The following is a 17,196-nucleotide window of genomic DNA, read 5'->3' as shown; positions in this document are numbered from 1 at the left end:
CAATCGGCATGGGGCTGACACAAGGATGGCTAACCTTCTCGCCACCTCCGCCGCTGCCACACTCTCCCTTGTCGTACCACCACTTGTTTTTCAATTTGTCCAACAGGCCTTGTTCATTCAGTTTTAACACTGCCAGGTTAACTGCGCTTCTTGAAAATGATAAAACATATTTGGGTGAGTGAAGGTGAGTCGATAGCATCCAATTGGGGATAGGAGGGGGAAAGGGGGGATTATAAAGGGGGGACAAGGGTGGAAATAGGGGTGTGTTAATGCTCTATCTGTAACAATAAACCCTCACTCCCTCTCCCACCCTCCCTCTATACACAAACAGGTGAAAAATAACTTCCACTTAAGACACTTTGAGACTGTATCATTTTGACTTAAGTGGAAGTTAATATTTGCCTCAAAGATAGGACCCTCATTTACAGAACGGACAAACCTCTCGTTGGGACGTGGTTCACTTCAAAGTTTGTTCCAAGGAAACTAAATTGAAGTAAATTAAACTTAAATCTCTATTTGTTTCCTTGGTTGTATCCCTGTTGCCTTTGTTTTTCTGTACATTAGCTGATTGATGGTTAAACTCCATTACACATGTTGTGTGTCCAAAATAGCACCCTATTCCCTATGTAGTGCCCATAGGGAAAAGATTGTGTAGTAACATAATTTTGATATATATTTTGATATATATTTTGATTCAGAGGAGTAAAACTTGCATCAAGAGAGATTTGTCCACGTGCATTCAGTGCATTTCAACTGTACTTTTCAGGAATATCAGGTACACATTGACAATGAGAGACAGAAATGTAGCTTAACTGACAGCAACATTATGAAAATAAATATTTCAGTAAAAGCTGATGAGAAAAAATAAAAATGTGATTAAACGTCACCTTGTTTAACCTTTTAGGGTCACTTTAGGGTTAATGCCTTGTGAAATAGCTGCTTAGTCTGACATAGCTGCTCTGCATGCTGATTTGTGAGTTTCCATGGTGACAACCACAGAAGTGACTGACAGAAGATAGTCGGCGGGTTCCTCTGCCCAGGCATTGCTGATGCCTGCCCGATCTTACAACGCCTGGATAGCAATGTTCCCTCTAAACTGCGCGAGTATGTGGCCACGCACTTCCTCCAGGACTGCAGCGGAGAGACACAAGAAACTGAACTTCACTGAGTTCGCCCCATTAGTTCGCACGATATAGATCAACGTTTTTTCTGTGATCAAATCAACATTATATCAGCCCCTTTTCAATGCAACAAAACAAAACAAATCTAACTTTGTAAGAACGAGTCTGTGATTTTGTTGTAGACAGAGCCACCCGTGAGTGAATGTGCTCTTCAGATCAGTTCAGATCAGAGCACAGGGCCACGCCTGTGCACATTTGTTCATATTCTTTGCTAGTTAGCGAGTTATTAGCAGAGTTATAAATAAGTATAGGTCAGCAATGGGGAGTTACTGCTTCCTACATGAGCACAAAATGTGTAGGCTACATTTCAATGTGTTTGAAAAGCTAGTCAGGTAAAAACCGTATGTCTTAATTAAAGGGGCAGTGACGTATTTTGAGACAGGTTGGAATATGTAAATAAGCCTATTGGCAGAGGGGTAGCCTACATTGTCTAATTCTCTGTATGATAATAATAACACATTTTATTTTGTATTATTATACAACACAACACAACGCAATGTACAGTCACCTATTTGGCCCACAGTCTTACAGACCAAATAAAAAAATCATGAATTAATGGCATGCCCTTCATAATGTAAAAACGTTTTTAAGTCTCATGCAATAGGCCTGCATTGAACACCACATAGAGGCTACTGTAGGCAACATTTAAAAAATCAAAACCTATTTCCATGTGAAAATATTCTGGGATTCGCTCCATTGGTTTTGTTGGTAGGCCTACATTATGCTCAAATAGCCAATAGGCTACTGTCTAAAACTGTAAGGGTACAGTCTCAGTGTTCGGAAGTTCCACAACATTTTCACTCACAAGACCTAACAGTTGCTCAGTGCCCCAAAGAATTTGGGGGAACATTGATGGATAGGTATTTAAAAGTATCAGCGAACCACATCGTATGTTAGAGCAATCCGTCCGTTGATGACGTGACACGCAATCATTGGTTGATGCATGCACCGTCCGAGCCGGGGGAACGCGACTGATAATTCAACAAAATAAAAATGGCCGCCATCTGGAACTACCGTGATCTGTCAGTGACTCCTCTTGCTGAAAACAGTCGGTAAATCCAGTACCAGTCGTTGTTTACATTGCAAACCCATGTCGTTGCCTTCTAGAGAAGCTCGTCAGTGGAATTTACAGGATTGGAGTTGGATTCAGATGAGTTTAGTGGCAATAGTGTGTGTGTGTGTGTGCGCGTATGTTCCAAGCAAAGTGCATGCCCAGCCCACCACAGTATTCCCCACTTTACAGACATTATTTTCCTGTTTTTGTGGGGTGTTAGTTCACTTGTCACATAATTGTTGCTAGATGAATTTATTTAAAAAGAAAACCAATGCACAGTCTCTTGCTTGTACAAAGCACTATTTCCTGTTGATGTTATGATGGCTGAAACACACTGCTATAATCCAGTGGATTTAGATGTGGTTTATCCTAAGAGCGTTGAGTATCTCACTCCATTATGCAGCTGTTATATTTATCAGAACCGTGTTTATGACCTTTTATCAATCCTGACAACCTTTGGTACTGTGCGCACACACAGACACACACACACTCAATCTAGGCTCTATTACATTTTTCAATTCCTTTCAGTATGAGCTTGCTCCCATTCTTTTGATAGATGAGAGTTTCTAGTTTTGGCGAAGTGAAACTAACTCCCCGTGGTGAGTGGGAATGATATTGTATTTTTCGGCAGGCCTGTAAATTCCACTGTGTATAAATCAGCTTTAGAGTCCAGCCAAGTCAGACAGGACTGAGCATTCACATCACTGATATCCCACCATCTCATATGAAACTTACTATGTCTGCATCCCAAATAGCACTCTATTGCCTATGTAATGCAGTTATGGTTGCAACATTCCGGTAATTTTCCCCAAATTCCCAGGTTTTCCAGAAATTCCAGTTCGTGATATTCACAGATTCCGGGGGGAATAAGCAGGAAATCCAGGAATTTGGGGAAAGTTAACAGAATTCTGCGACATTGGTCATAGTAATACTTAAGAATATTATTAAGGCATATCAACATGCTGTTTTGTCTCCTACTGGCACACCAACATAAAGCTGCACAAACATTACCTGGCAACAAGGAAGTAGAGCTGCAACAACACCAACTGTTGCCATGACCGCATGCCACGCCACACCAAACACAAATGTAAAAGCCACTACACCTATACCTTCATGAACATGAAAAAATTGTCCCAAACCAAACTCACCATAACTCAAACTTAACAAAAAAAGAAGTGTTAGATGAGCGTTATATGAGCGTTACTATACATATTCAGGCAGCACGCCAGGGAAGGTGGAATAACATAACAACACGCACGGCTTGGACATATTGTTATACCACTCCACCCACCTTAACAGTGAACCCTTGGGGGTGGCCACTCCGTATCCTTTGGAGTCCAGGTTGCCGCCGACCTTCATGGTGTCGCAGGGCTTCCGCTGTTCCGTGTACTCGTTCATGGTTGACTCCAATAGGAAAGCGTACTTCCCTTTGCTCTTCCGCACACGTACAACCCCCTCCTGGGTGTTCTTGGTAAACACAGTCGGTTCGGCCGACTTCATGTAGCCCCACATCTTCTCGTAGACTGCGATCTTTGACCTCTGTGGTTGGTTTGGGGCAGATCAGGGGAGGGGTGGAGGAGGGTGGAGAGAGCATAGAAAGAGCACAGCCAAGTAGAGACGAGGACATGGATGGGGTTAACGTATAGTACAGAGTTACTGGTGGAGGAGCGAGTGTGGACTGAAAACAGTTACTGTAAAAACTCCTCCCTGAGTGAACGACTTGAATGATCTGACCAGTATGGTGTCATGCGTGTGTTTGTGTGTGTCAGAGCTGATCAGTCCAGTACTACTTACCCTGAATTCTCATACTATATTTTTCTTTCTAGTAGCTGGGTCGTTCCACCAATTCGGAGCCTTTTCAGAAGTGTAACTTGGTCAAAAGAAACTTTCTGTCATAAAGAGCACATGTTCAACTTCATAACAAAAACATGTTTTCCCATCTCAAGACGGTAGCCCTTAACATTCGTACCCACATACGGGTTGAACATTTCCGGTTTGGGCACTAATAAGTGGCTGTACAGTAACATGCTCTGCATTTCACAGCGCTGTATTGGTTTTGACTGACAACTGTTCTGAACTAGAGCACCGCGCGCGCGTGACAAGAAGATTACCCCGTCCTTCCCGGTAAATTGCACATTTGTTGTTGTCTGAGTGAGGGAAATGCTGTACATGAAGATGACTCAATGTATTTTGAAAGATGAGATGTTGAGGATTATAATCAGTACAGCTTTGATGTCATACAATCTTACAGTGTTAGGCTTTCACAAGGCAATTCAAAGAAGCGGATGGTAATTTTGGTGCTGCATAGGAAGGAGGCATGAGTGCATTCAGGTGCGTGTGCATTCTTCGCTATAAACAAACACTGGCTCATTCTGTTCAGAACAACCCAGGGTATGATGCCATGTCATCTTGCATGGCATACAAGCCAAACACCCGTGAGTCTAAATGTGCACTTCACATTCCCATATCATAAAACTCACGTCGTATACAGTGTCAACGTTTATGATCAGTGTTTGGTGTACAGTTACAAGATCACATGGCGCCGTAACCTGGGTTGTTCTGAACAGATTGAGCCTATGTTTGTTTATAGAGAAGAACATTTGCAGGGCACATGCATCTGAATGCACTCATGCTACCCTTCTATGCACACCAAAATTACCATCAGTTTCTTCGAATTGCCTTGTGAAAGCCTAACACTGAAATATTGTATTTAATAACTTAGCTAGTCACGTTGGCAATAGAACAAGCACTCAAATCATGCCCACCTGACCCAGAATGCGATTTATAATGTACCGTTTTTTAAATTGCGTAAACAATACCAGTAATTGTGTGACGTTGGGAATGCAGGGTTGGATTCCAAATGAAACAACTACAAGTGTGCTGGCTCTAATTCCTCCATGGCACAGTTAGGAGAGTTTTTTTTAAAGTACCTTCTAGTTGAAGACACTTCTTTGAGTCATAAAATTGCATTGAAATTGTTTAGGAACTGTGGAGAGGTTACATTTAAAAAACATTTCTAGCCTGTCTATCTGGGTAAGAGGGTTGACGTGTTATGCATATTAAACATCTACAATCCAAAATTAAACCTAGAATCAGATTTCTATTTTGCAACAAAGCCTCCTTCACTCACGCCGCCAAACATACCCAAGTAAAATTGACTATCCTACCGATCCTAGTCTTCGGCGATGTCATTTACAAAATAAACTCCAACACTCTACTCAGCAAACTGTATGCAGTCTATCACAGTGCCATCCGTTTTGTCACCAAAGCCCCATATACCACCCACAACTGCGACCTGTATGCTCTAGTCAACTGGCCCTCACTACATATTCGTCGCCAGACCCACTGGCTCCAGGTCATCTATAAGTCTTTGGTCGGTAAAGCTCCGCCTTATCTCAGCTCACTGGTCACGATAACAACACCCACCCGTAGCACGCGCTCCAGTAGGTATATCTCACTGGTCATCCCCAAAGCCAACACCTCCGTTGGCCGCCTTTCCCTCCAGTTCTCTGCTGCTAATGACTGGAACAAATTGCAAAAATCGATGAAGCTGGAGACTTATATTTAAACACTAACTTTAAACATCAGCTATCTGAGCAGCTAACCGATCGCTGCAGCTGTACATATCCCATCTGTAAATAGCCCATCCAATCTACCTACCTCATCCCCATATTGTTTTTATTTACTTTTCTGCTCTTTTGTACACTAGTATTTCCAGTTGCACATTATCATCTGCACATGTATCACTCCAGTGTCAATTTGCTAAATTGTTTTTACTTCGCTACTATGGCCTATTTATTACCTTACCTCCTCACGCCATTTGCACACACTGCATATAGACTTAAAAAATATATATATTGTGTTATTGACTGTATGCTTGTTTATGCCATGTGTAACTCGGTGTTGTTTTTGTCGCACTGCTTTGCTTTATCTTGGCCAGGTCACAGTTGTAAATGAGAACTAGCTTACCTGGTTAAATAAAGGTGAAATAATAATATTTTTTTGTTATTAAAAGAATTGCTCGACCCTCTCAGTTTTCCACCTGAAAATTGCCAAAAAGAGTAGAACCAGCTTTTGAAAGAAATATTTTAAAAGGAAGAGTTTCACCATATTAATAAAAGAGTTAAATTCACGTAACAGGGTTGACCTTAAAATGAGGGACAGATGTAAATGAATCACTAATCTGCAGAAATTACTGCCAAAGCAACAAAATAGCTAGTACTTTTTAATGATGGTGAAACTTAGATACATTTAGGGATTAAGTGGTTGAAATCTTCCTAGAAGTGACACAGGGTTGACGGAGGGACATGTCAAAATGCAGAATTTTGGCACTTCAGATATCCTTTATATAAATTGAAAATCAGATGAATTGAATTCTCCATGTGGTCTATATTAAAGTCACTTAATTAAATATAACAGGCTTTTAAAATGCAATATTGGTGCACAATTATTTCTTAAAATATCAACGGCACTTTTCGTGGAACGACGCAGCTACTAGCTAAAACATTTCATTCCTACATACACAAATAGTCTATGAAATAGGACAAGGCCATAATATGAGAATTCAGACACAGCTTGTATCCAGTCCAGTACTATACTCACCCTGAAAAACTCTTTAGTGGAGCCGGAGTCTAGGGTGCCGTAGGCTATGTCTGTCTGTTTAGCCAGGTCTTCAGCACTCTCTATGGGCGACACCATCCTCTCTACTGTGAGGAAAGCAGCCAGGTTGGCCGTGTAGGAGGAGATGATGATGAGGGTGAAGAACCACCACACACCACCCACGATACGCCCAGATAGAGACCTGGGGAAGAGAGGGAGGAAGAGGAGGAAGGAGAGGAAAGGAGGGAGAGGAGGGGAGAAGGGAGAGGACGGGTAGAAGGAGGGAGGATAGGATGAAGAGGAATAAGGGTGCCACAGCAGGAGGTGAGAATGAGAAGGAGTGAAGGAATAGGAGAAGAGTGAGAAGAGTAGGGGGGTGTGATAGAGCGCAGAGTCCATCAATAACAAAAAATAATTATGAATCAACACAAATCCACAAACTATATCAAGTAGTGAGAGTGAATTACAGACAACGTTATAGGTGACCTGTGTGGTAAACCAGTTAGAGCTGCTGACCCTGCCACATGTATTCCAAAGTTGGCATGGGTTCAAATCCAGTCCACTGCCCTTCTAACTCGCAATCTTTATTGCAGCCCCTTAACTGTCCTTTCTCAATAAATAAAAACCCACAAAAATTATAGATCTAAAAAAAGAAGAACTTATACAATGGAACAAGCTCTGAGAGGACACTGACTGAACACTGTCATCCAACCCATTTTCAAATCCACCTTAAGGCAGAGTGGCTCATTAAAACCCAATGTGTTTGTGTGTCAACCAGGTAGCGTGCTGTGGTCCCTCTTTCCTTTTTTCTTTCTTTCTTTCTTTCTTTCTTTCTTTCTTTCTTTCTTTCTTTCTTTCTTTCTTTCTTTCTTTCTTTCTTTCTTTCTTTCTTTCTTTCTTTCTTTCTTTCTTTCTTTCTTTCTTTCTTTCTTTCTTTCTTTCTCTTTCTTTCTTTCTTTCTTTCTTTCTCTCTTTCTGTTTATTGGTGGGATGAAAAGAGCTGACGACATCACACAGAGCTCCCTCTGTTCAGCTCTGTTCTCGTCTTGTTTGTTGGCTCAAGGGAGACAGATAACTCACCGACTCTCGAGTGAGCAGGGGAAGGTCGTGAGGAGAATCTCAAACAAAATGGTGCATTGGAGTGAACAAACAACATTCTCTCTCCCCCCTTGGCGTGAACCAAACACAGAGAGAGAGGCTCTATGAAAACCCTTCAGTTCCTGTTGTTTTATCACACTAATTGCCTTTTCACACTATTTCACACATGCAGACCTGAACCAAACCGGCACTACCGTGCCGACCTGAACCTTTCATTCCAGCATGCAGCGACTATGGTGGATGTTCCCCCAGGTCAGCTCTGCTCAGTAATGTGAAAAGGGTAAAAAAAAGGCAGATTCCACCTCAGTCAATGCTATAGTGTCTCCACATCACTTACCCCTGTTCCCCTTGTCGCTTAGGACAGGGCACACCGTGTCCCCTTCTAGTCTTATCCCTAGCACCTGCCACCAACTTGTCCCAATGTCTCAGTCACAATCTCACACATGCATGCATGCACACACACACACCCCCACCCCACACAGCAAAGATCTCACCAACCTGAGAGCCCCAGCAGCAAAGCATGTTTAACTGAACACAGAAGGCTTTGCTGCAGAATAGTTCACGTATAAACTCTGTTAACTCTGCCTCTGGATTTGAATGCAGATTATGAGCCTCTCCCCCTTCATCATACTCTCTCTGGTACTCTCTCTGGTTCTCTCCCCTCAGGCTCTCCCCCTCCCCCTCTCTCGTAATCTCCCTCTCCACCTTCAACATTCTCTCCTTTATTTATCTCTCTAGTTTCCCTCCAACAATCTCTCTCTCTCTCTCTCTCTCTCTCTCTCTCTCTCTCTCTCTCTCTCTCTCTCTCTCTCTCTCTCTCTCTCTCTCTCTCTCTCTCTCTCTCTCTCTCTCTCTCTCTCTCTCTCTCTCTCTCTCTCTCTCTCTCTCTCTCTCTCTCTCTCTCTCTCTCTCTCTCTCTCTCTCTCTCTCTCTCTCGCTCTCTCTCGCTCTCTCTCGCTCTCTCTCTATCCTGGGACTATCATCCACAGCTTCAGTGTGAAAGACTGGAAAAGGTAGAAGGAGAAGGGCAGGGCTTCAGGGGAAGCACTCTTGCTTTCGGTCTCAACTTTTCTCTCTGTCTCTTATCCTCCCTTTATTTTGTTTTATCTCATCCTTTTTCTTTCTGTCTCCCTGTTTCTTTCTCTCCTTATCTCCTGCTCCATTCTCTCCTCCTCCCTCTCGTAAGGTTTGCTCCCGTTGGAAGCTCTGAGGACAGAGAGCTGTGTGAGGACAGAGAGCTAGGGGACTTTGTCCCTCTCTCTCGCTACCCCCAGTCTGCGTTGATCTGAGGTGACTCCAGTGACTGTCATCCATGGTGACAGACGTGGTGATACCCTGATGGGCCAGAGCCAACAGGGGGAAGGAGAGAGAGGGTCATGTGGCAGCACCAGTATGACCCTGGTTTAACATCCTTGTTACATGGATGTGCGTGAGCGTGTGGCGTGTGTGCGTGCGAGTGACTCACCATACACATACTTTTCATTATTTGATGTCTGCATGAGTTGTGTGTTTGTGGACAGGTAATTAAGATTAAAGTATGTGATGTACAATATAAAATGACATAATATAATAGCAGAGCTACAGTTGAAGTCGGAAGTTTACATACACCTTAGCCAAATACATTTCAACTTAGTTTCACAATTCCTGACATTTAATCCTAGTAAAAGTTCCCTGTCTTAGATAATTTAGGAGCACCACTTTATTTTGAGAATGTGAAATGTCAGAATAATAGTAAAGAGAATGATTTATTTCAGCTTTTATTTTCTTCATCACATTCCCAGTGGTTCATAAGTTTACATGCTACCAAATGCTAATTGAGTGTAAGGCCTTTAAATTGTTTAACTTGGGTCAACCGTTTCGGGTAGCCTTCCACAATCTTCCCACAATAAGTTGGGTGAATTTTGGCCCATTCCTTCTGACTGCTGGTGTAACCGAGTCAGGTTTGTAGGCTTTTTCCGTTCTGCCCACAAATGTTCTATAGGATTGAGGTCAGAGCTTTGTAATGGCCACTCCAATACCTTGACTTTGTTGTCCTTAAGCCATTTTGCCACAACTTTGTAAGTATGCTTGGGGTCATTGTCCATTTGGAAGAACCATTTTCGACCAAGCTTTAACTTCCTGACTGATGTCTTGAGATGTTGCTTCAATATATCCACATAATGTTCCTTCCTCATGATGCCATCTATTTTGTGAAGTGCACCAGTCCCTCCTGCAGCAAATCATGCCCACAAAATGACACTGCCACCCCCATGCCTCACGGTTGGGATGGTGTCCTTCGGTATGCAAGCCTCCCCCTTTTTCCTCCAAACATAACGATGGTCATTATGGCAAAACAGTTCTATTTTTGTTTCATCAGACCAGAGAACATTTCTCCAAAAAGTACGATCTTTGTCCCCATGTGCAGTTGCAAACCATAGTCTGGCTTTTTTTATGGCGGTTTTGAAGTGGCTTCTTCCTTGCTGAGCGGCCGCTTATGTTGATAAAGGACTCGTTTTACTGTGGATATACATACTTTTGTATCTGTTTCCTCCAGCATCTTCACAAGGTCTTTTACTGTTGTTCTGGGATTGATTTGCACTTTTTGCACCAAAGTACATTCATCTCTAAGAGACAGAACGCGTCTCCTTCCTGAGCGGTATGACGGCTGCGTGGTCCCATGGTTTTTATACTTGCGTACTATTGCTTGTACAGTTGAACGTGGTACCTTCAGGCGTTTGGAGATTTCTCTCAAGGATGAACCAGACTTGTGTAGGTCTACAATTTTATTTGGCTGATTTCTTTTGATTTTCCCATGATATCAAGCAAAGAGGCACTGAGTTTGAAGGTAAGCTTTGAAATACATCCACAGGTACTCAAATGATGTCAATTAGCCCATCGGAAGCCTCTAAAGCCATGACATCATTTTCTGGAATTTTCCAAGCTGTTTAAAAGGCACAGTCAACTTAGTGTATGCAAACTTCTGAGCCACTGGAATTGTGATACAGTGAATTATAAGTGAAATAATCTGTCTGTAAACAATTGTTGGAAAAATTACTTGTGTCATGCACAAAGTAGATGTCCTAACCGACTTGCTCAAACTACAGTTTGTTAACAAGAAATGTGTGGAGTGGTTGAAAAACAAGTTATAATGACTCCAACATAAGTGTATGTAAACTTCAACAGTATGTAGAGTATATTAATGTGTCTCTAACTGCAGAAGTTGGGAGAGAGGGGGAAGACAGAGAGAGAAGACAGGGAGATATAGAGATTGATACAGAGACAGAGACAGAGAGAGAGAGTTAGAGAGTTAGAGAGAGTTAGAGAGAGAGAGAGAGAGAGAGAGAGAGAGAGAGAGAGAGAGAGAGAGAGAGAGAGAGAGAGAGAGAGAGAGAGAGAGAGAGAGAGAGAGAGAGAGAGCGCGAGGAGAGCCACAGTGAGGTTGACCTTGAGAGGAGCCTAAATAAATGAAGATGTGTTGTCTGTTCCCAGCATGATACACCCCCAGGCTAGCCCCTAGTGCTTTAGTTAGTCATGCTATCCCCCTCTCCCGCTCTCTTCCGTCCTTCTCTCTCTCCCTCCCTGTCCTCTCCATTGCAGCCCTGATTAAGAATTTATTTCCTGAAATCAATTTGACCCTGCAAAAATTCAGCCTCACGTCTCTCATACGCTCACTCAAGTGATGCAGTCTGGCAAATATGATTTTCATATGCATGGTAGGGCAGACTGAAGCAATCAGCACTGACCAAACATGCCAAACCAATCGCACCTGTTAAATTAGACTAGACTAGAGGAAGGCGGCCTTCAAGAACAGACCGAACCAATCGCACCCCATCCAATCAGGCCAACCGGTGAGCACAGTGTAGACCAATCACACCCAGATCAAACTGTCTGTGGATATATCTGGGGATGATCGGATAACGTGTTAACCAACACGAGTCAAGGTGTACCCAGGTTGTTATTGTCAATATAATTTGTTCTGGCTGAAAAAAGGTTTAAACATAGAAAGTAGCCATAAGTTATAAACATACACAGAAAATTACAATTACAGAAAGTACTGCCTTCAGCATCCACAAAGATTTAATTTTATTATGGTATTGTGCATATCTTAATAATGTAAATAATGAAGTATCTGTCTGTCTCCTGAGTCTATAACAGCGTGGCATTGGACTCAGGTCAAAGGTAGTGCAATATATAGGGAATAGACAGCCTGCATCTTTAGTGACTCTAAACTGGGATTTGTTCTCAATTAGGGAGATCCCATGTCACCACTTCACCCACAAACACTCCCCTCTCCGTTGCCACGGAGACCCGGCATTACCATCGGAGACGAGCACACAGGGATATGAATTACTGCATAAATTATTATGGGGTGCCTTGGGGAGACGTGTGTGTGTGTGTGTGTGTGTGTGTGTGTGTGTGTGTGTGTGTGTGTGTGTGTGTGTGTGTGTGTGTGTGTGTGTGTGTGTGTGTGTGTGTGTGTGTGTGTGTGTGTGTGTGTGTGTGTGTGTGTGTGTGTGTGTGTGAGTGAGTGAGTGAGAGTGTCTGTATGTGTGTGAGAGAAGCGGAATTAACATTCATTAAGGTAAAAGACGGAACTTCAGTAGCGAATAACCTTTAGACCTGTCAATCATCTCACCACTGGGTCATCATCTCTGATTGGACTGTGTATGTTATCAGTGTGAGATGGATTCCTGTATATGCCTTACACGTACGCCAGCTTCCTTTCCTTATCATCACTACAGATGAGTGGTGTGGCATAGCCTCAAACCCATCACTAAAACAGTGCCCTTGTCATTCCCTCATTTCCTCCACACTCCCAAAAGTCACCTAATCCCTCGGTGGAGGGGATTTACACGTCCCCTTGTCAAGGTAAACTTTAGTCAACCCCTCCAGAGTGAACAAGGGCTCTTTTGGTGACAGATTGGGGCAGGGCCCGTGGGATTACTTTAACTGTATCTGTGACAGATGTGGGACAGACAGGCACAGTAGGCAGGCCACACTGTGGAGAGACAAAAGGACAATGTAGACAAAATGTATCAATTCTAAATGTTTCAATACTAAATAATAGATGCTGACTAAATTACTAAACAGTAGCAGGTCATAAAATTCCAGAAAAACATCCCAAAATTCCCAGGTTTTCCAGAAATTCCCAGTTGGAGGAATCCCAGTTGGATGATACTTTTCTTGCGTATTCCCTCTTGATTGCGAGAATCCCGAACTGGGATTACTGGGAAAACCTGAGGATTCTGGGAAAGTTTATGGAATTGTATACAGTATTTGGTGGATGAGGATCCCTTCCCAAGTGGACTACTTAAAATGAAGTGGACTTAAGTCAAAATCATAGGCCCACTATAGCTCCCTCAAGGGTAGAGGTGCTATAGGATGTTTTAGGATGCTACGTAACGGGCACTATAATTTTGACGGTGCTCTCTTCTAATGTACCTTAGTGTTCTCCATCTTGTGTATACCTCTGCTCTGGTCCTGTGTAGGAGGGCTGAAAAATACAGGCTGGTTTTGGTCCCTCCTCTCAGTCTTATTCCATTCTTAATCTTAAAGACTATGATCTACAGTATGTAGGAACCTTAACGGTACTAAGAGATATATAGGAACCATTAAAGACTAGAAGAGCTGAAACTAAAACTCAGCTATATGATGTGACCACGAGCAGCAGTATGAACCAACGATAATGCAGGGGAGATCAACCTTTTGCTTTCGGCTGTCTTTGTGTGTTTTGCGGAAGTCCCCACAACTGATAATGTAATGCTAACTTCATATCGCTGAGTCTACCTTTAAAATAACTCCAGGGATCATAAAGCAGACTTAGGACCTATTTGACACATGTCAAATACATACCTCAAGTACTTTCAAAACTTTGAGCTGTGCTTGTTTTAGTTTTCCTGGTATAACAGAGTAAATAGTCCTAAAAGTGCACACTTCAAACGCATTTAAGTATTTGACACAGGATATTATGTAGGCTATTTGACCCAGGTCTGTCGTGAAATTACTATAAAAAGAACTACAGAAACCATAAAGATCCTTATCACGACGACAGGACAGCAAGCAGATGCTGAGTGGGCAGAAAAGTGTGTCACAGACAGGAAGCTTGACCCGGAAGCAATGACACCCAGCACTGAATGGTTACGGAGTAGTTTTCTGTGGTTCATGATCGTACGAGAGGTAGCTAATAGTAAGTAATGAATGATATACCCTTTGACCTCTCGTGCCTGTTGAATGCAGAAATACAGAAACATAGCACAAATACCCACCAGACACATCAAAGACAATGGGACAGCAGTGCAATTTCCCTCTAAAGCAGATGATAAATGCTGAAACAGACAGATCACAGTGCACCCCCCCCACACACACACACAGTAAAGCATAGCAGTGACAGTGACTACAAACGAAAAGCCGATATAAGACATACTCATTACAAATCTACAGGCCAATGACATTCAGTTATTTTCACTTCTGTGACATAAAGCGGCGATTTTGGTGTGAAAATGCATGAAGAAAACTAGGGTGCAAATTGCAATTTTACAGAGTGGAGTAACTATGTTTGTTCAGCAACAGACAGTGAAGAGACTAATAGTTAGCCAGCGAATGAAACCTGTATCCTCTATGATTCATAACATCCCGAGGCAGCTGTTATCAATGTCAACAAGCCTTTAACACTTAACCCAATAAAGAAAAGGACATTGAGGGGACATTTGGATGTCCCCTCAATGTGTGTAATGTATGTGTGTGTGTTTGTCTCTCACCTAAGGAATGTTTGGGTGTAATGTAATAGGATGTATTTCATGTAGTAGTAGTAGTAGTAGTAGTAATATTTATCTCCCAGCTGGGGGATGTTTCGGTATAATGTATCAGAATATATTGCTGTAGTAGTAAGTGTGTATTGTAGTAGTATGCATGTACTGTAGTAGTAGTATATCATGCAGTCTAAGTAGTAATGCATCTCTCTCTCACCTGGGGGAGATGTCACAGCCCTGCTGCATGAAGGCGCCCAGGGAGAACCAGAGGGAGTTGAAGATGCCGAACTCGTTGGGGGGCTGGTCGCTGGGCGGACCGTCGGTGCCCTCCTCGGGCTCCTCGGTGTGCCACTCGTACGGGCTGAAGCGGCTGACCAGGAAGAGCACCACGCTCACGCCGATGTAGGCAAACACAATGCACATCCAGATCTCGTAGGCCAGCGGGTCCAGGAAGGAGAACACCCCAGGTTTGGACTTCTGGGGCTTCTTGATCATGATGGAGATGCCCAGTGACATAAAGGGCTTGGAAAAGTCGATCACCTCCTCCCGGACCAGCGTGATTGTCAATGGGGCCACAGCGATTTCCGCTTTCTGTTAATGGGTGGGGGAAGAGAAGGGGGAAAGGGTTAGCCTTTGGACTGGAGAGTCATCTAAGCTGCTAATGCAACTGCTGCCAAAAATGGTAGACAACAGTAGACACAACTATGGGTTACGACAAGGTTCCCCAACTAGTGCCCCGAATTTGGGCCGTGGGTTATTTTACTTGGACGCCCAAGTTTTCTGATCCAATTTGTATTTTCTGGAAGCCTCAGCGATGCACTTGGGGGTCCGGGTGGTATACTCAGCAAGATTTCTCAATTCCATTAACTTCTGCCGGTCGACGGTGCCACTGTGTTCCTTAGCCTGCACCGCCTGAGCTGCAGCTCGGTAGATCCTCTCATACACGGTTGCAGTGAAGCTGACATTGGAATGAGCGAGTTTAGAGGCAGAGGAAGAGGAGCTTGAAGGGTTGATGAGTTCAGCCAGGGAAGACTCCACAGGGGGTGGGCTGAACCATCCCGATGACTCCATGCAATGCATATCATGTGGGGGTAAGTGGCCCCACCCAGGAAGATTCCAAAGCGCCACACAGTCTTGGAAGCCTGGTACATGTTGTGGGACGGATGTGGAATTACCCTGACAAGTGATTCCATCCATTCTAATCTTCTTGCAAGGCAAAGGAGGACACTCAACATCCAGTTTGGTGGCATCACGTCTGATTGCCTTGAAGACGGGGAGGTCAGCCATAGTCTCCTGCCAAACTTCCTCAGTTTTGCTGGCCTGCACAAGCTGAGCAGAGGAGAATAAAGCTTCCTCAGGGGTGTAATCCATCTCCTGGACAAAGGGGGTGCTGCCTGATGCGGCAAGAGACATGCCATCGTTCTCACTTCTGGATCCATCTGAAAGGATGGGCAACCTATGAATTTGCTGGGAGCTCGAGTGGAGGGGAAGACTGGTAGAGCTTCTCCCTCCTGTGGAACTTTGGTATCAACAGTCATCCTTGAACAAGAGTGAGGCCTGGCCAATACTTTGCTCTACGTTTAATGAAGCCGGGTCCCAATTTAGCACAATGCACACACCGAGCGGGGTCAACGAGAGCTGCCTATGCATGGTCCATGCCTAGGCATGTAGCACAGAGCTGATGGGAATCAGGCCGAGAAATGGAAGTAACGGGAGACTATCAGGGTAACGAAGTCAGTCTAAATACTTTCAGAAACAGGGTTTAGTCACGTAGACCTATTAAGTAACTGGTTCCTTTTTTTTGTTTACTCAACTTTTCAATCAAAGTTTTACCAGAATGTAACATTTTTTGTTGGCCCAACCTTAGCTCCAACATAAGAAAACATAGGCAAAAATTCAGACCACTTAAAACGGTGTTATTTAAACAGAGTAATATGCCCAACAAACACTAGACAATTATGCAGAAAAACATCAAATTGCTTAAGTAAGTAAACCAAATCAATGATGAGAGAATAGTCAGAATAAATGATCAATGATACAGGCATGGTGGCATACGAAGAAGATCGGAATGTGGTTGAAGAGGTTCAAATCCCAGGTTTGGACAAGTTGAATAATAATGACAGTATACAGTGCATTGAGAAAGTATTCAGACCCCTTGACTTTTCCCACATTTTGTTATGTTACAGCCCTATTCTAAAATGGATTAAATAAAACATGTTCCTCATCAATTTACACAATATACCCCATAATGACAAAGCAAAAACTGTTTTTTAGAAATCTTTGCAAATGTATAAAAAAACAAACAACATAAATACCTTATTTACACAAGTATTCAGACACTTAGCCATGAGACTCAAAATTGAGCTCAGGTGCGTCCTGTTTCCATTGATCATCCTTGAGATGTTTCTACAACTTGATTGGAGTCCACCTGTGGTAAATTCAATTGCTTGGACATGATTTGGAAAATGTACACACGTGTCTATATAAGGGTCAACAGTTGACAGTGAATGTCAGAGCAAAAATCAAACCATGAGGT

General features: G+C 43.1%; 1 protein-coding gene across 9 annotated transcripts in view; it reads right to left on the bottom strand.

Annotated features, from left to right (window-relative positions):
• Positions 1 to 17,196, bottom strand: part of LOC124000405 (glutamate receptor 4) — a 372,689-nt gene that overhangs the window by 13,189 nt on the left and 342,304 nt on the right. For 8 of the 9 annotated variants that reach the window (XM_046306732.1, XM_046306734.1, XM_046306733.1 and 5 more), the window contains 4 exons: positions 14,878 to 15,251; positions 6,838 to 7,036; positions 3,527 to 3,774; positions 35 to 149 (listed from right to left, as the gene is read on the bottom strand). In XM_046306732.1, the coding sequence (XP_046162688.1) occupies positions 35 to 149; positions 3,527 to 3,774; positions 6,838 to 7,036; positions 14,878 to 15,251 (936 nt within the window). The remainder of the gene's footprint in view (positions 1 to 34; positions 150 to 3,526; positions 3,775 to 6,837; positions 7,037 to 14,877; positions 15,252 to 17,196) is intronic. The other variant, XM_046306739.1, reaches the window with a different exon arrangement.

Source organism: Oncorhynchus gorbuscha, linkage group LG16 (genome assembly GCF_021184085.1).
Source record: "Oncorhynchus gorbuscha isolate QuinsamMale2020 ecotype Even-year linkage group LG16, OgorEven_v1.0, whole genome shotgun sequence".
NCBI lineage: Eukaryota > Metazoa > Chordata > Actinopteri > Salmoniformes > Salmonidae > Oncorhynchus > Oncorhynchus gorbuscha.
Note: the sequence above shows the minus strand (reverse complement) of the source record. Positions and strands in the feature narration are given on the sequence as shown.